The 19,635-nt window shown below is 40.1% G+C and overlaps 2 protein-coding genes across 2 annotated transcripts in view; one reads left to right on the forward strand and one right to left on the reverse strand.

The window, feature by feature from the left end:
- Positions 1 to 3,784: 3,784 nt before the first annotated feature.
- The window catches only part of LOC117832915 (protein kinase C alpha type-like), a 130,421-nt gene continuing 114,570 nt past the window's right edge, over positions 3,785 to 19,635 (forward strand). Inside the window, 2 exon segments of the mRNA XM_034712238.1 lie at positions 3,785 to 3,951; positions 4,308 to 4,339. Of these exon segments, the coding sequence (XP_034568129.1) occupies positions 3,785 to 3,951; positions 4,308 to 4,339 (199 nt within the window).
- Positions 4,629 to 7,389, reverse strand: LOC117832916 (extensin-like). Its single transcript, XM_034712239.1, has 5 exons — positions 7,247 to 7,389; positions 7,085 to 7,143; positions 4,914 to 6,603; positions 4,793 to 4,829; positions 4,629 to 4,719 (listed from the first exon to the last, which is right to left on the reverse strand). The coding sequence occupies exons 1-4, from the start codon at positions 7,267 to 7,269 to the stop codon at positions 4,817 to 4,819; spliced, it is 1,785 nt and encodes a 594-aa protein (XP_034568130.1). The 5' UTR covers positions 7,270 to 7,389; the 3' UTR covers positions 4,629 to 4,719; positions 4,793 to 4,816.

Here is a 19,635-nt window from a genome sequence, read left to right on the forward strand (position 1 = left end):
AGCAGAAAGCTAATTGTGATAGAGAGAGTGAGTGAGAGAGATCCCGCTGTGTATGAAGAACAGAATAATGTAGAGTGTTAGTGTGTGTGGGGGGAGGGGATGAGAAGGAAAAGACTGTAAGTAAGAGGGAAAATACACTCAAGCTGTACACAGAGATCTATATTCACCACAAAAACAACAGAGGCTCCCCAGAAATGTGTACTGTACATCTATCATCAGTGGCTGACAGTGGTGCCTCAAGTTGAAATATTTTAGTCCTAATATTTTATGTTGATTTGGAGTTTGTAATAGCAAAAGTGCATTGTTCTTTTTCAAGTACAACATTATCAATACAAAAGGGTTAAGACATCATACATATAACATTAAAAGAACATAAAATAAAGTATAATTCTACATTTCAAGTAGGGGTTGGATGGAAAGAAACAGTAGCTATGTATACATTTGCAGTTTTTCTAGTCATTCTAATTGAAGGTTCCAACTTCAATGTTTTCATGGACGCCAAATAAAGTGATCTTGTTAAGACATTGGTGTACATGCATCAAGCATTCAATCTGAATAAAACTGTTTAACAAGCTCAGAGTGTTTACGCCCATCTAATGTCTCAAAATAGAAGGAGAAACCACTCCCTCCGTTTGTTCTTGTGGTTAATGAACACCCCTGTCACTGTGTCATTGTAACGTGTTACAAATTATGTTAAAAAAGAAACAGTCACCACACACCTCTACATTTTCCTCCTCCACTCGCCCCTGCACCATAGATAACATTCTGCTCTTCTCTCGTGACTGTGGATCTACTCTGGATCTGTATTTCATTCATTCATTAATCTATACATGTGATCACATAGGCAGACAGCATGCAAGGTAATTTGGAACAAACACTACAGCAAACTGTACTGAGGTACAGTCAGGCTAACACAACATAAAATAGCATATGACCCAGACAAAACAAGAGAGGCATATGCAGATGTCATCACGGCAGCATCATAATCAGCTTTAAGTATTTCAACACACACTCGGAACAAAAGGCTGTGCATGGCTGAGACGTTATCACTATAACTTAGTGATTCGTGCAGGCTTCTAAGTAACTTGAATTCTCAACAGCCTATACACTTTTGGAGTCAATCAACTAGTCAATAATACTGATACGATTAAAATGTAAGTGCAAAAAAGTTCATAGAATTACGCGTAAACCTACGTGTTTTTGAAGGCTTTTATTTTGCGTTCACGTTCCTGTTTTTCAAGGCTTTTATTTTTGTAACTTTCGGTATTGACTTCCGGTGTGGGTGTTATTGCAACGTTTTTAGCTTTGTAACTTCCGGTATGGACTTCCGGTATGGACTTCCGGTGTGGATGTTGTGGCGGCGCCATCTTGCCTGCAGTAGGGTACTCTTGTGATTTTTGGCTATTGAATAGTCTTATCTTATTTTATTTTTTAATATTTGTAAAAAATACAATGATAGATACTACTAATATGTGCTAAAAAAAATATCCAATTTGGAGTAATTTATTTTTAGCCCTGGACTGCATTATTATTTGTATTATTTATTATTAATATTTGAATCATTATTTTTGGAATCATTGCTTTAATATATATTTATCTTATGTAATTATTTTTTTATCTATTTATTTTTTGTATTCATCTGATCTTGTTAATACTACTATATTTTGAACTTTACGTTCCACTATTACTTATTTTATTAATTTAACTGTATTGATTTTATTTTGTATTTAAGTATTTTATTCATAATCATACCTTTTATAATTTTACCATTGCTGTCGTTTTTTTTTATGTCTGTTATTCTGTGAAGCACTTTTGGCTGCATGTTTTTATGTATGAAAGGTGCTATATAAATAAAGTTGAGTTGAGTCGAGTTGAGAAATACAATAATTATATAAATAAAAATATATGCAATATTTAAGATGCTAAGATGACAATCCTCTTCAAGAAACCTTTTAAAAAGGTTTACATTTTTATTACTTGGCAAAATAGTTTTAAAATATAGTTTTAGTTCTTGGAAATAAAGAGGGAATCAAGGTTTCATTTTTTTATTTTACATTTGTGAATATTAAATGTACCATATGGTAATTTTACATTTAGCCTACATTAAATTGTGTATTTTTTAACATATTTGAAATAGATTATAACAGCCTTACAATCAATAATAAGATTATATGTAGTTTTGCACATCAAATATCCTGTCATTTGGGACCAGAAAGTAGTGTAATATGTACAACTAAAAAACAGGTGCTGCAGTGTTTTGAATAGTCTTATTGAAGACTGGTGTGGTCCTCTCAGTCATCAAAACCGGCAATGTCCTTAAAAGTCCACACGATGGCGCACAACACCGTATGTTTGCGGATAGATGCACGTGTTGCCTCGATTCATACTATAGCCTTGTGTTTTATTCAATCATTTTAGTTTAGACGACAGAGTGTAATAACCCACCTGCAAGTATAGCTCAGTCAACAAAACTCAGTTCCAGGCGTCAAGATCTGTCTCTCATCGTCACCATATACTTTAATGATCCAAGAGGCTGCTTTCAGGGAGGGATTCAAATGGACTGCAGATACTAATAGCAACAATAATTGCGCATCATTTGCCCCTTCTGTTCCGTTTCAAGGTCTAACTCACAAAGCAAATTGCACTAATGATATTCAAGCGCAAAGAAAACCCCACAAAGTTCTATTGCTCTGTACAGTTAGCTCTAGTTTTGCGTTTGATTGTGTCACTCAGATGAGCTGCCAGCATCTCAACGGTGTCTTTTTGCCATTATACACAGGTTCAGCTGGTACTGTACAACTCTTGTAAATCAGTAATTGAAACGTCTCCATGCGCAGTAATGCCTTAGCAGCAAATATCATGTCCCAATCAAAACCATAACCCGAGGAAAAATTTGCAAAGGAAACATAATAGCAACTGAAATATATATTCTTGGACTGTGATAGAGCTCCGGGTTTATCGGAATGATGATTGCTTTATGTAGGCTACTGTATGCGTAATTGCGCAGAGTCACTCGTATCTGCTGCTGTGAGATCCTGCGGTTAGTAATTGGATGAGGGGGCACACAGCACTGACAATGTGACAGGGGTTTTCTTGCTCGTGGATCACTCCTGGCACATACAAATGCTATCGACATGATCTCTGCGCTCTGTCTTTGCACAATTAGTTGTCATGGGCGGCGGGCCCGGAGGCGGCGTCCATGTCATAATCACATTTTATTGGATGTCAGATCAATTCAATTTGATTTGAATCACAAATTGGGCAAATATGATTTGAAATAAATAAGAAACATAGATTTGGATATCATCCGTAGACTGTATGAATGAATGTCTATTTTAAACATTACCACTTTGTTACCCTGACGCCTGAAAGTGGGGGACAAAAAGTGTCAGTGTCTCCCCTATTCTGTCGCCAGAGGATAGAATCATTTACGCACACTAATAAAACCGAAACACCTTCATCTAGCACGTTTTAAAAGCATAACTGGTCGTCTAAATGTTTTCAGATAACTACTTCTTATAGAACCTTGTTTTCCAATGCGAGCTGAAACTGAAGCGAATATTTCCCACAGCACGTGAAGGCAGACCTCATGACGTCACTGTAAATGAAAAAGAAGCGCTCAGCTCAGCTGCAGTTCAGGCAGAGGGGAGGCGTGCGGTGTGACAGGAGCCACCCCACCACCACCAACAGCACCACTTACCAGGAGCGGTGAGGAGGCGACTCTCAGATATCGGACAAACGGAAGTTTTGGCTGTGTTTTTTTGTTTTTTTTTTAATCCCCATTATGGCTGACCACCTTTTACATTATAATGACTCAGCTGGGGTCGGGAATCGATTCGCCCGCAAAGGTGCTTTGCGACAGAAAAACGTGCATGAAGTGAAAAACCACAAATTTACAGCGAGGTTTTTTAAGCAGCCCACGTTCTGCAGCCATTGCACAGACTTCATATGGTAAGTATTCCATATGCACACCTGTCTCTTTAGCAGCCCGTCACTCACTTTCAAATCAGACTTCATGGGGCTGAATATTCATTGAGTGATATAAAACCAGAAGAGCTTGTGGTTCCTCAGGTTTTATAGCACACAGCCTATGTAACGTTCAGATACTTTTTAAAGTGTACAATGTCCTATTATCCGCAGCTCATTTAGAAGTACATCCAGATTTTAAGCTTTTAGGTTTGCCCATCATTACCGACACTAATGAAGCTTCAGGACTTTGACATTAGAATCCTAGAAAAAGAAAGACATTATATTGCTGAGGCAGAACGAAGCAACCATATGTGTAACAATTTATGTTGTTGTTGCAGGGGATTTGGGAAACAAGGATTTCAATGCCAAGGTAAGCATCTCCCATGTGTGTATTGTACAGTTGTTGTTTGTGGCAGAAGCATAAGCTGTAGCCTCTGATCACTGTTGTTCAGTTTAGCCAAGGGACAAAAACAAGGCTCAACACATTTCATTAGGATCAAGCTCTGTTTCACACTGAAAGCAAAAAAAAAAAAAAAAACTTGAGCACTGCTTGCTCAGAATGTTTTCCAAATATCTTACTCACCCTTTATGGTATAGTTGCTCAACCACAGATGGTAAATGTGATCTTAAACATGGAAATGTAAGCCCACACAGGATAGTTCCAGTTTGAAAGTTTTATTTTGTTTCGGAGAGCACAACTTGCAAGCTGGAAGCATAAAATCTTTGCATTTCCTTTCAGGTCATGTTATCCTGCAAGCAAGAAATCATAGTTTAAAACATGCAGTGGAATTACTTTAAATGTGAGCTCAAGGGGAATATTTACCTGATGCATCAATGTCCACTTTGGTTACAACTTAGCTCTGAAAGACAAATCAACAATCTCTAACCATTTCTGGGAGGTGCATTAGTTTGAATTTACAGTGAACTCTTAATTTTGGATATACCTTTGAGGGTTCTTTACACCTTTTGGGGCAGCTGCTTTACTTGGTTCAGGAACTTTGGCATTCATCATTACATGCACTACTGCAGGCATAGGAAATATTGGTGAATAATTGGAGTGGGAGCGGAGATGCAGGCCTCGCAGGTAGCCGTTTCCAGATTGAGCAATATAACTTGACTGAGGGTCTGGAGTGAGGATCGCAGGGAGGGGTTCACTCACTTTCTGGGGAGCCTGAACCTTTTCAATGTTGACTGCAGGTTTTTGTTGACGCCAAGAGATCTTGTCGTTACGTGGCTTGTTCAAGTTCAAGCTAGAAGAGAAGCTTCTAGGTCCAACTGGGTAGATGGGCTGGTCTTCCTCATGTGTGGGCTCCTCTTGTGTAGAGTAAAAGTCTCCTTGTGTGGCATCTCTATTACTTCCTTCATAACTTGAGAGCTCAATACTTTCAGGATACTCAAAAATGTCTTCATACACAAGATGAGGATTGTGATTTGAGCCACTCTCTGGTGAAACAGAACCATGGTCAGCCACATCATAAAGACTGCTAACCAGCTCAGCCTGCAGAGTATCAAAGCTAGGGGACTCTGGTGCTGGCTCCTGGTAGGCCCTGGCTTCAGGCTGAAGAGCATCTGGCACAGGTTCCTGGTAGGTTAGGACATGAAGCTTGAAATGGTCAGATGGTTCCTGGTAGGTGAGTGCTTGAGGTTGGAGAGAACCAGGCAAAGATTCTTGGTAATCCAAGGCTTGAGGCAGTAGAGGGTCTGGCACTGGTTCCTGGTAGGCTGGGGCTTGAGGCTGGAGAGGGTCTGGCAGAGGCTCCTGATAGGCTACGGCTTGCAGCTGTAAAGGGTCTGGTACAGGCTCCTGGTAGGCTGGGGCTTGCAGTTGGAGATATTCTTTTATAGACTCTTGGTTGGCCAGGGCTTTAGGCTGTAAAGGGTCTGGCACAGGCTCCTGGTAGGCAGTGGCTTGCAGCTGTAGAGGATCTGGCACAGGCTCCTGGTAGGCCGGGGATTGCAACTGTAGAGGGTCTGGCACAGACTCCTGGTAGGCAGTGGCTTGCAGCTGTAGAGGATCTGGCACAGACTCCTGGTAGGCAGTGGCTTGCAGCTGGAGAGGGTCTGGCACAGACTCCTGGTAGGCAGTGGTTTGCAGCTGTAGAGGATCTGGCATTGACTCCTGGTAGGCAGTGGCTTGCAGCTGGAGAGGGTCTGGCACAGGCTCCTGGTAGGCTGGGGCTTGTAGCTGGAGATGGTCTGGCAGAGACTCTTGGTAGACCAGGGCTTTAGGTTGTAAAGTGTCTGGCAAGTACTCCTGATCGGTGGGGGTCAGCAGCTGAAGAGGGTCTGGCATTGGCTCCTGGTAGTTTGGGGTCTCAGGCTGAGGCATCGATTGAACCCTCGGCTGGTAGTATAAAGGATATAAAAGTTGCTTATCAGGGTCTTCCAGTCCCCAGTCTGTTGACTCACCATATACAACTCTATCCTCATAAGGAGCACTAGGTGTGTAGGGCTGAGATGGAGCCTGGTCTGGATTCTGTGCTCCTGGAGGTTTGTTGTAGCTTGTGTATACAGGCCCAGAAGGGCCATTGTTTGGAATCTCCCAGCTGTTCTGATCAAAGTTTGAGATCAACACTTCGTCATCTTCATCATCACCAATGTTACGGGAGTCTGACATATGAGGATATCTGGACCCTGTGAAATGAACAATTCAAGATGAATCTTTTTAACTTACTGCACATGAGAGCCATGAAGAAGGTGACAAGGACATGGCAGCAACAAAATCTACCTAAACCTAACTATTGTAACTAAGACAGAAATGAAGCAGCTATGACGGACAGTATAAAAACAAGAATTAGGTTCCACCCTAAAGACAGCCATAGGATACTTTAGCTATATTAACTTAACCCAAGACTAAATGAAAATCGGCTCTTAACATCCCGCCTCCCCATCCTTTGTTTTCCTGTTAGCCATGTTATTGTTCTGCAGATGAGTTTGTCATTTTGATTTTGTTTTTATCTCCCAATTTAATTGGTTTAAGAAAATCTCTGCAATGTACTCTAAAGAAAAATCTTTATAGAGTGATAAATCTCTTAACATAGCAATAAACAAAAAAAATGTTAAGATAATATGGTTTGTTCTAGAGGAGTAATGGAATTGGGAAGACAGTTATTACCTCTTCCAGCTGGTAAAGCACTACTGCCATGGAACAGAATTAAACAGATGCAGGAAACCCTGAAAAGAGGCCAAGAAGAGGCAACAAACCTGATTAAAGTCTCTGTTGAAGGTAATTGAAACAAATTAAGTGCTCAGGAAGTCACTGAAGAATGAAACGTACCGCAGAAAAAGTCCAAGAGCCATGGCTGTTAGCTGAGAAGCAGCACCCTGTACTCCTCAGAAGCTATGGTTTGAGACAGGCAGAAGCAACACGATTTAGGAGTTACCTTGCAACTTGTTATCATATCTTTGTTTGTCGTCTGCACCCAGGTCTTAATGAGCACATGAGCCACAGCTGCTCACAGAGCAATTAGAGGCCGGGTAGCTTACAGGTGGTCACAACTCCACCCATTGTTACAGGGTGGATGCCATTTCACATTTTTGTGTACTACTCATATATATTTGATAAATTATGAACTGAGCATTGTGTACTATATTTTATCTTAAAGCTCCTTCATGAAGTCAGGATGCCTTGTGTGCCCCATTGAAATCAACACTGTGAAGTTGCCACCATCTTTGCGAGTGTAACATTTCTCAGCAGACATCTGATACTGATGCAGCTTACAAGAGGGGAGAGGCAAGTGAAAGGAGTGAGGGAGACAAAGATGAAAACAGGAAGAGTTACAGAGGGGGATTACAGAGGTCAAAGTGAGGATAGATTGCCAGCAAGGAGCTCAGAAATGGAAACAAATAACGTGATCTCACACAGAAGAGGAAATATCGGATAGGGGAAGATTAAATTTACGGAAATAAAATGTAATGCCTGTGACGAGATTACTGTGACTAAGCTTGAAAGAGAGGTTGGTGTGCAGGGCTTGATCATCAGTGTCAGTTTCTGCACAGGACATTTGATCATAAGAGATGAAAATGTAACAGGATATGTGGTGCTCATGCTTACTAAATGCAAAGAGATGAAAACTCATGTCCCCCTTTTCATCTTTCAAATACCACATTTTCAGATGAAGTAATTGTGCATGTGTGCAGAAGCTGAACCGTCCATTTGCTTCAGTGTTTTTGAAGGCTGACCATGAATACATCATGAAAGTGGGCTTTCTGACGCATGCTCTTCCATGGAAGCAGTGTCCCTCAGTGCATAAGAAATGCATTGCTTTATTGAGAACCATGTGGTGGTGTAGGTCCCAGAGGATGTGGTGAATATACAGTATGCCTCTCTTTTTATTTCACTTTGTAACCATTGATAATATTGTGGAGACAAGGAATGTGGGATTGGATTTACATAGTATTAAAAAAGTGACAGTACTGAGAGGCTTTGGCTCAAATATTTGTTAGTATGAAACACTAAATCAAGGATTCTATTTCTTTCTGTGAGGCAAACTTGGCTGGTTAATCAGGGATAAATCTTATGATCTGAATCTCCTGAGGAATGCCTTTCAAGTTAGGGATTTAAAGTCAAATTCTCAGGCCTCTGTGACTCTAACAGTCACTGTAATATACTTGTTGCAAGAGGTGAAAATCCTGCATGTGTGAGGTACAGCTCACTAGAGGAACTTTTGGCTTCAAGTCATTAGAAAAGTGCTAAAGCATGACTCCTGTGATCATTCATCGTTATCCATTTCTCTGCTTGGCTGGTAATAGTTTATGGTTTCGAGGCGTGGGCGGATAAAGGGCTGTCCAGAGCTCCCCTCTGTGCATTGAAAAGCTAGCACCTTTCTCTCTTTTTTTATCCTCCTGTGGTTGCCCACCACTGCCGCACAGCAAAGAGCAGCAGAGTGTAGCATCATGTCTGTGGAAACATCTTTATTGCTAAAGGATCATTGTGTGGGTGGAAGACCGAGCCCCTGCTGCTCCAAGGCTGGTGACTGGTATACCTTTTTATTATTAAAGGTAAAGTAGGTTGTGTGGGCTTCTCCTTGGTTGTGGATGTAGGTTGCATGTTTGCAGAATAAAAGATGAATGAATCACATAATAACCTGGCCTCTCCTGGCATTTTATCATATAATGTTGCATCATTGTACACTCCATGAACTCTACATGATGTCCCTCACCTAAATGCAAATGCCATACATTCTTCATGTGGTGTGTTTAATGTACTCTTGTTGTAGAAGGGCCAACTTTTTGGATGGCAGGGACGTGGTCTACTGTGGAGAAACTGCCACAGTGTGACATCCTGTCATATGGACATGCTGGGTTATATCCTACACTCTCAATAGCATACTCTCAATATGGACGTCATCCACCTCCATTCTCTCCCTCACACTGTTCATCCCCTCATTCTTGTTATTTTTTAAGCAACAATTACAGATTTTGATGGTATGATTATAGTCTGAATAATAACAGTTTCTCAATTATCCTGATTATTCTGACTTCATTGACTTCACAACATTGTTAATATATAAAATCACTTGAACATTCTTTAGAAATTGTTCTGTTATTTATTGCTACCTTTTGAAGCAGACATAAGTGAGAAATAATTTGGTTTGTTTGAAAGAAATTGAGAACATCTCTCACACAGTGTTCTGAAGAGCTAAATTACAATTAATTAAATCCCATGGTACAGTGCTGGAAGTGTACGAGTTACTGATGCTATCCTAGTGTTTACACAAGGCAATTTAACTGAGAGTGCCAAGTGTTTACTCCACATAGACAGGAGGAAGCAATTTAGATTTGCTTTGACACTATGTTGCACCCAAAGTCCCAACTTTCCCACTGCGCCATTGATTGTAACTGACACGTTTGTATTAGATTCTCTACCAAGTCAATGTGTTATTAAGTATCTTGCCACTTACATGTAGTGCTGGGTGTCGAGCCTGCAGATGATGTGTTTGAACCTTTGGACGCAACTTTTTTTCTCATCAGGTTATGCAGAGAGGTGATGTCTGTCTTGAATAACTCCTTGGTCATTTGTGGTGTACCCACACTGCCGACTTCACTAATTTCTCCGGTAGATACAAAGTGTCGCTGCTCGGTCCCTCTGTCATAGTCAAGCTAATGTGGTGTAGCCTCTATGCGTCTTGATCATAGACTTTATAAATAATGGACTTAGTATCCGTGACGTCACCCATCTGTTTCTGAAGTGCTGTTTGAAGTCAATTGTGGTTGGGAGCCATATTGGTAAAACTGAACTCAACCAAACTTAGTGTGAGGTAAAGAGGCGGCGTTTGGGCTTTCTGACCTAGAGCTACAGTGTTCCTGCCTGTCAGTCAAATCAGCCATGTCCTTAAATGGGCAAAACTCGTAATCTTAATATATTCTGAACTGTCCCGTTGGATAAAAAATTCATCCCCCGTACAGTGTGTGCCGATAGAGAAATTAGTTACGAAGACCCCAGCTGTTTTTTGAACCAGGCTTAAACATGTTTATTTCTGCTGCAAAGATAGTCTTTTTTGAATTGGTGTGTATGTGGTTTCCGGTGTTTCTGCAGCCAGCCTCAAGCTGATGCTCAGTGAATTGCAGTTTATAACTCTTCGGCATGGGCTTTATGTTTTGAGACCTGAGGTTGCAGCTTGGTCTTGACAAGCACAGCAAATGAAGCTGGTGCACCACAGGTGTCACTTTGTTTTCATCCCATGCATGTTGCACCAAACAAAATGCACCAGCACCTTTTTGAAGATGAGAAACTACGGTACATGAATGCACGATTTAATAAGCGTGACATCTGAGAGTGCGGTTAATTGTGACACCGGTCAGCTTTATTGGGTCAAAGACAAAGAACATTTGTGTCATAATGTCAAATCTAGACCACAAGTATTTAAGAAAGGTTTGTGTGTCAATATTGTTGAATATTGTAAGACTTCAAGTCTTATATAAACCCCAAGAAGCCTCATTTTGTTCACATAATTCAAGCTTAAAATGGACTGCTGTTAATGCAGACTAGAATGAGATTTCAAAGATATTAGTTCAGAAGAAATGTAAATGTCCAGACATCAGGCAGCCTTTATCTGAAACCTCTAACATATAGAATTTACCTGGGAGTAGACTTTGCAGGAAACATATTTATAATGACAGCCTTTTGATGCACGTGTCTTTGAAATGTATTGATAAGCATGTTTAGCACATTTTTAATGAGGTCTTCAATTTCTATCATATCTCCTTTGTTCTTAAAGATCTTACATATTATGCACCTCTCTTTTACTGCAGGACAGACTCCAACTTATTCATTATTTGTGGGTAAAAAATAATTTACCTTCATTCTATAAGCCTGTTGCACAAGTCTGACGTATATCAGCATTTTAAAAATGGTTCTTTAGGTTGACAGAAGACATGAGTTTGACAAATGAAAGAAAAAGAAACATGACACCTGACTGTGAACTAAACTCACTTATTTATTAGAAAACTCCAAAGTATGATTGGAGAATTTAGCATTTCATTACAGTGAGCCAATTCACTGTATAATCAAACTATTCAGAAATTAAAAACTAGATGGATATGCATTTAATACTTGCAGCTTCTCATGTCAAAAATGCAAGCTCAAACTGATTTCAGTATTTACTTAAAAAGACTTAGATGAGACCGTTCAAAATTAGGCTCAAAGTTGAACAAAAAGTGAAAGTAAAAGGTCAATTTAAATGATAATTTCCTGCTTGAAAGTTGTTCCTTCTCAAACGTCACTCAGACTGTGTTCGCCTGCTATCTGAATTCTTTTCCAAACATCTGATCATCTCAGTGTAGCCAGAGTTGTGAGAGCATTGGAGAATTTCCCACCCTCATGGTGGATGCTCTGCTGTCCCCCTTTGCCTCCCTCGTCCACCGTAGCCTTTGAAACGGAGCGTCTGTGGAAATGACTGTGCCATCTGGAGAGTTGAGAAGTCAGCGCTGGGAGGGGAGCTCTACGTCTGGACACGAGAAAGACCAGGGCTGTGGTAAAGCAGCTGGGAGTTTGAGAGGAAAATAAAGAAGGCGTAAAAACATAAAGAGTGTAGGAAGAGAAGGGGAATTCGTACCTACGAGATTAAGTAAACACAGAGGGATTTGTGATTGTATGGGTGGAAGTGTGAGGGTGAGAGCGATGATGAGGTCAAAGAGGCCTTTTACACATTCTGGCTTCTCGCTGCAGAGATTTGGCAAGGATAAAGCAAACAGTGTGACTACTCAGAGCAGATGATAGAGAGCAGGGTGAAAACAGTGGTGGATATTATGTCAAGGTGATGACTGATATTAAACCGGCATATAATCTAGTAGTGTTCTGTTCAACTGGGCTGTAGTGATGCTTAGTTTTTGATTCATAACCTGCTCCAACAGTTCAAACTACATGAAGGAAACAGAAACAAGAAGTGAGTATTTTACTCTACCACCACCTTTAAAATCAAAAAGCTTTCATGATTTTGAGGCATTTCTGTGCAAATTATTTGACTCTAGTTGCTAAATGCTCTACTGTGTTCCCCAGGTTAGTCGCTAAATGTGTCTCTCTGCTCTTCGTTGCAGTGCAGATTGTTGTTTGTTGTTTTAGGGGCCTTTTTTTTCCTCTGAAAACATTGTCCTGCTGTGGCTGAAAACATCACCATAAAAGCAGCAAGATTGAACCAAAACAGTGACATTGAATTGCTGCGTCCGTCGTACCTCTAATTAAGCAATACCACACGAGAGGGAGTGCTGAGAGGTTGGACTATGGCTGGCTATCAGAGCTGTGATTGGGACATTTGCATGAGGCTGCTTGTCCAATTATATTACCATAGACTGTATATTAAAACATTCTAAAAGAGTAGAAGTAGTAGGTAAACCTGAGCAGGGTTGACGTGAGAGAATAAGAATCGTGTAAATCATGTCTCTTTGATTGGTTCCTTTGACATGTAGTGACTGTATGTTTCCACCCACAACTCCAACACTCACGCCGTTTGATCAGTAGGAGGAATGTGAGGGAGAAATGAACAAATCAGAGCATTAGCACTCTGATTTTGGAATGTTAACAAAGTTTTCGCTGTGGTATAATAATATCCAATCAGACACCACCTACAACTCACCCCAAATCACACTTGATTGGATAACTTTATTTGCATACCAGTTTTACTTTTAGATGAGATCAGAAATGTTATAAAGTTTCAAAGAACAAGGGAATGGTTTAAATTCAATAGATGCATGACATAGAATACTAAGAAATAAACAAAAACACAGGGGTCTTTCATTTCTTTGTGAGGTGAGGCTTTAAACAGTCAAAACAGAACTGTCTCTTCTTACTTTCTTTGCCATTATTTATTACTCTGAAAATGTTTGTTAGTTTTCCATCTATGCCATCGCTGTGTTTTATCTCCATGTTGACTGTGTGTCCTCTCATGTCCTCTCTTTGCTTCCATGGCGACATCTCCATAACTGTACCCAGCCCAGCTTGTTGTTTTTTAAATACATTTGCATACCAAACACAGCCAATTTGCCTACTCTCATTTCAACTCAGCACCTATTTCCTTCTCATCAAGCAGTAATGATGAGATCTTTATCTTGTGAACAGTCGTGTGTGGGCTGCACTGCCACACCCGGGGACATTTGCAAACCCCTGTGGGCGACATCATGTATGTGTCAGTTGGCATGACGAGGGCTGACACATGCCTCCAACGAGACCGTCACAGAGCCCTAATGGCAAGCGTAGGTGTAAACCAATCACTTTCTCTGCTCTGAATGGAGCTATAGACCTCATTAACAAATCAAGGCGCAGAGTTGTGGGGGTGTTGGAACATGAGAGTGAGAGCTGTGCAACTCCTGATGGGGAGAACCAAACAATACACATCTTACACAACAGGCCAGCAGAGACACAGTGATGCTCCACTCAAGTGACAGCTTTCAGATCTGAAGGGTCCACTCTGCTTTGGGTGTCAAGATGGCCTGGATGTGTTTCATTAATTACGATTCATTAAATCTCACTTTGGTCATCTCAGACAGAAGATCTAAGCCTTGTAGCTCTTTTGTGATTTTTTTCCCCCCTCCTGCTAATCACTGTGGGTGTTTTCTCTCCACTGTATTTAGTTACTGCTTTTGTAGAAAATACAATGAGTTATAAAAAATAAAAAATGTCCAAAACTTTTCATTAGACTTTTTAGTTGATGGCTCATAAATCAGTCAGATTGGTTTATTCAAAGCGATATATTTCAGGTGATACTTCTTTGTCATGAAGTCTACACCTAGGCACTGGGTCGTCAAAATAAGAGAACTCTCTTGTTATACCTCCTGGACCTGCCTGCCTCATACAGGGCAGTTAAGGACATATCTGCAAAGTAGCAGCCACTCAGGATACTGTCCCTAATATGTCGCTAGCTGGAGAAATCCTTGGTCTCCTACTTTGGAAAGAGGTGGGTCATCAAGTGCTGTAAATGCACTGATTCTGTCATCAATTGCTTTACCTTTGGGTTGTCTCTGGTAAACTCTCTGCAGCTACGCCTCTCTAGTATGACACTCGCCTTTTGTGTGTGTTAGTGCTAGCTGAGGTTACCTCTGCTTTGCGTCAATGCAACTTTGCTGCTATGATGACTGTTACTCTCTGCATTCTTGTTATCCTTTTCTGCAACAGTGATAAACATCCACACAGGGGATGCAGCTTCAATACTTCTTCTTCCTTCGTGTAATTGCAGATTGCTACCACCACCTAATGTTGGAATGTGCGTGTTGATAAGTAAATAAAAGCAGATTTTTATTGGCTGTTTGATTTTGATATAATTGCATGATCTGAGTAAATAAATAAATAAATAGTGTGTATATATATCAACTGTTCCCATGATTATACATCCATAATTGAGAAGAAAGAAGGAGTGCTTAGTTAAATTGTTTGAAAGTGCATTACAGATATGAAGTGCAATAACGAACAAATATTAAAGCTATGTTTAACAGTTTCTTTGTTTATCTGTGGTACTTCTTGTTGTAAACAGTAACTGTGTTTGCAAAATATTTTTCTTAAATCCAAAAAGCAACACTTTTGAAACACATGGCCGTTTTCCACTATATAGTTCCAGCCCTACTTGACTCAACTCGGCTCTGCTAGACTTGACTCTACTCGGTTTTGGTACCTTTTCCACCAGCCCGAGTACCGACTCACGGTGGGCGGGGTCATCATAACACTTCTGCGCGAAACTGCGTTCACGTCATTTTGAACGCGACACAAACACAACAATCACAAACAATGGAGGACATGGAGGCAGTAGTATACTTGCTGCTCCGTCTGTGGCTTTTTGTCGCAGACTGAGCGAGATAGGAGAAACCACAGAGAAACTTTGCGTGCAGACATTGTACAGTACTGATGTTGTTTTTTAAAAATGGCGGGTTTGATTCCAGTGTTGGGCTCATGACTCTTCGGTGACGACATTCTCTGACCAATCAGTGGCCGGCAGTCCGTCGACGTCACCTTTTAGTATCCGCTCAGCTCGCTTGGAACCAGAGCAGAACAGGTACGAAAACCTGGTATCTGACACGAGGTACCGCGCCCGTGGAAACGTAACACAAACAGAGTAGAGTTGAGTCAAGTCAAGTTGAGTAGGGCTAAGACGGGCCGGTGGAAAAGAGCCATTAGTTGGCGACAGTTGATCTAGAGTTAGCTGTTAGCTAGCTGAAGCTCTGTCTTACTGCTTTAAACGGTGTGAAAAAATGTAATAGTACCCAGGCCTACGTCAAACAGGCTTGTTAAATTATACAAACGCTGAGTGAGAAGTATTGCGAAAATATATCTGTATTAATGGCAATATATTCAAATGTCTTTATTGTGAATACTCATATTGCATTATATTGCTATTTATCATGCATAAAAACTCAAGACTGAATATTATTTTTATTATTTCAAAACTAAAAATACAACAGAGACAGTTGCTTCTTCCTATTCTCAACCAATTTATTTAGTTTTAATCACATAAACAACTAAGGAAGATTAAAAAAAAGCCTGGTGCAAGTTAAATCAAAAATATATTCAGCTCATCCTAATCATTAAAACCCAGCAGCAGTCCTTTCAAACTTTAGTCTCGAAATGTCTCGAAAGTTATCCAGCTAAGCATTGAGTCACAGAAGAATCTCCCAGAGTCTCATTTAAAACAATTTGTTGAGTGTGCAGAAATCTCTGAAACATTCTTTCATATATCAACCATTTTTAAAGCCTCCCCCAGCTCAACCGCATTAATTACACAGAGAGTGGAAGCTTAGCTGTCCAGGATAATTATGTGTAATTCTCCTCATGCTTGTTTCTGCTCCACATTCAAAATGTCCTTTTTTACTACAGAGACATTCTCCTCCTCCTCCCCCTCCTCCTCCTCCTCCTCCTCCTCCTCTCTGACTAGCTTTACTTTCTTTCCAATCCTCACTTAACACCACTGATGCAACAAAGTAAGCCATTTGCATTTTGTCATCATGTTGACAGCTCGTCTGGGCAGTCAACATTTTGATGTGTGCTTTATGTTTTCAGATGGCATCCAAAGCCCCTTGGTCTTCTCTGTGCATCACACCCCTTGCAGCGAGTGCTCTACATTCCACTGATTTAATTTGCATACAGTGATTATCAACTGCATAGTGCTGTTTTCCATTGAGACATTTTATAAACTGTGTGGGATTAAAAAGAATATATTTCAACTGAGATTATACAGAGACATTTTCTATTGCATAAAAACATATAAAAGTTATTTCCAGTACACACAGAACAGATTAAACTAATGTATTTTGTTGTTGCAGTTCTTCCTCGGCCTTGTATGTGTGCTTCAAAGTCAAACAAAGTCACACATTTAGAAACACTGGCTCTCTGTCGTCTTTGTCTGAAACATAGTTGCATTCTTTTTAGACAAACAACTGGCTTCTTGTTTTATTTGTAGATTATGTTTTGACAGGTTGCCTTCCAGGGTACATTTCATCTCCTGCGACTTCTTCAAAATAAAAGCTACTTTGGGATTTTTCAGTGGAGCACTTTAAACCTGAAGCAACAGATGTAGGAACGTTTTTGGTTTTTTTTGCTTGATTATCAGAGCCCTAAGCAGACATGCGTCCATCCATTCATTTACTCTTACTTCCCATGGTAACAAGTTCAATTGATTTTTCTAGAGGTCTTGACTTGACTTTGATGCAGCTTTTTTCAACTTCTGTAAAGTGGTTGACAATAATGAGGTTGAATCAAACCTTTGTGTTTCAGTAGCCCTGTCATACGTTGAACAAAGCAGAGTCTGCCACTAACAATGAAACCAATCAATGAAACCTTAATGACAAAATATAAATAGAATCAATGCAGTGGCTTGGAAGTCATGAAAATCATAGAAATGCAACTCTGGAAGCTGGTTTGCTACCTAGGTGAATGCATTCTTTAGAACTGACAGTATTTACTTTACCAGACATAAATTCTTTTTGTCAGGTTAATTTCTTCTAAATTCTGCTAATCTCTGCCCTCATATTGTTTTGTTGGGCATCACATTGTTTTTTGTTTGTTTTCATTTTGGCCACCTTTTTTTTTTTTTTTAAGTTATATTTTTGGGCATTTTTGCCTTTAATGGATAGGAAAGCTGAAGAGAGACATGAAATGTGGGTGGTAGAGAGTGGGGGAGGACATTCAGTTCATGGTTGAGGCCGGAATCAAACCTACAACCTCTGCAACGAGGGCTATAGCCTCTGTATAATGGGCACTCGCTTAGACCGCTTGGCCAACGGTGTCCCTTTGGCCACCTTTTTCATCTTAAAATCCAATACTCAGATTTAAATGTGCTGCCTGGTCCCAGTATGTTTATAATACGCATCAATATTACAAATAAATCCTGATGCCATTATGGTCTGAATAAATGCACTGTAATATTTGCACTACACCACCACTGCGCTTTCTTATGATACATTTCACTTTGAAACTCCGAAAGGCTTGATTGACAAGTCAAAAGTAATATGAACTTAATGTCATATATGTCAATGTCACTGTAGTACTTTGAGTCTGTGCTATTACCTACAAGCTAAGCATACAGGTGCAGCTAATCAGACTGATGTCGGCGGGAAACCGCATCAGAAAAACCAGCAGAGCATTATTTTGGAGTGTCCAAATCACCACAGACCAGAGAATGAAACTTATATCAAAGGAAGAGAGAAAGCAACCAAACTTGGACTCCTGAAAAGTGCATTAACCAGGAATCCCTGGACATCAGTGAGTCATCAAAGTCATCTTGGAATAACTGCAGACCATATTGACACTGATTGAACATTTTTTAAACACACTCCTGCGAACATTTTTATGTGTAACTATTTTATACTTAAAAACGAACACTTAATTCTTTATTTATCAGAATTAACAACTGGATATCAATGTTGGATTTAAAAGTTGTTTTGCAATGCATAATAATGGAATTGGGAACAGGTGATTAAAACTGTTTATTCGTGTGTTCAGGCAGAGACTAGTTTCTAGAAATTCCACCCGTCTGCCTCTCACACAAGAAACATGACCTGTGTCAACACATAAAAAAAAACGCCCCTGGAAGTTCACACATCTTTTTCCTTATTTTTAATTGCGACTGTAAACTCCTGCAGACATGCCAGCAGGGTGTGCCAGGGTTACCATGGTAACAGTGCTTGGCCCTCACTCTGCCTGTAGTGTGCCCAATCTCTGCCAGCAACCCCCAGCGAGCATTTCTCTTTAGGAACAAAAAAAATAAAATACAACAAATCAGCCCTTGTGTTGAAATAATCCTGAAATTATGATTTAGCTGAGGCGCTTGGCATCACCTCCGCAGCCTCCATTTTTTTTTAGGAAATAGAATGTGCCTCAAAAGCTGTGACACTAAATGGAAAGACCTGGAAATATCACAGTTAGATATCCCACTACAATCCATACTGGGCAATAAAAAACAGTTTGAGAAGCATTTTGACTCTTTAAATCAATGGACAAAGGTTTCTCTAAGAACCTGGTTTAAAGAATGTAGATCAGCACTATTTCAGAGACAAACTAGACAGCTAAGATGGATGCTTTTGACCCAGACTTTAAACCAGCAATGACTGACGGGAGGTTTAAACATTGGTATAAGGCTGGTATTACCTCTTACTGCTCAATATCCTCTAACGGTCAGCTGGACAGCTTTAAAAAAATATCTGATTTATATGGACTAGAAAAAGTTGACTTCTTCCGGTACCTGCAAATTAGAGCTTATTTCAATAAGGAGGTTAAACCTTTAGAGAAATCTGACTCTGACCTTGTTGATATCTTTGTTGATATGTACAAAGGCAAGGGCACAAGGAAGCTAGTCTCAGTTTTACACTCAAGGATTCAATCCACTAAGACACACACAACAAACAAGGTTAGATTAAAGTGGGAGAAAGAATCTGGACTTGTTATTTCTGAGGAGGATTGGCTAAATGTATGTTCTGTGCAGTCCACTTCCACCAGCTCGGGTCTTTGGAGGGATTTCTGTTGGCGTAATGTATTAAGGTATTTTGTAACCCCAAAAACAAAATGTATACAAACAGCTGAGGCTGGAAACGGTCTGTGTTGGAGGAAGTGTGGAGAACAGCTGGCAGACCACTTTCACATATTTTGGAATTGCCCAAAAATCAAGTCATATTGGGGGGGAGTAATTAAGGCATTACAAAACATTTTTGGAGCAGGGATTGACTGCTCATTCTCATCAATTTATCTAG

The sequence above is a fragment of the Notolabrus celidotus genome, chromosome 20 (assembly GCF_009762535.1).
Source record: "Notolabrus celidotus isolate fNotCel1 chromosome 20, fNotCel1.pri, whole genome shotgun sequence".
Taxonomy (NCBI): Eukaryota; Metazoa; Chordata; class Actinopteri; order Labriformes; family Labridae; genus Notolabrus; species Notolabrus celidotus.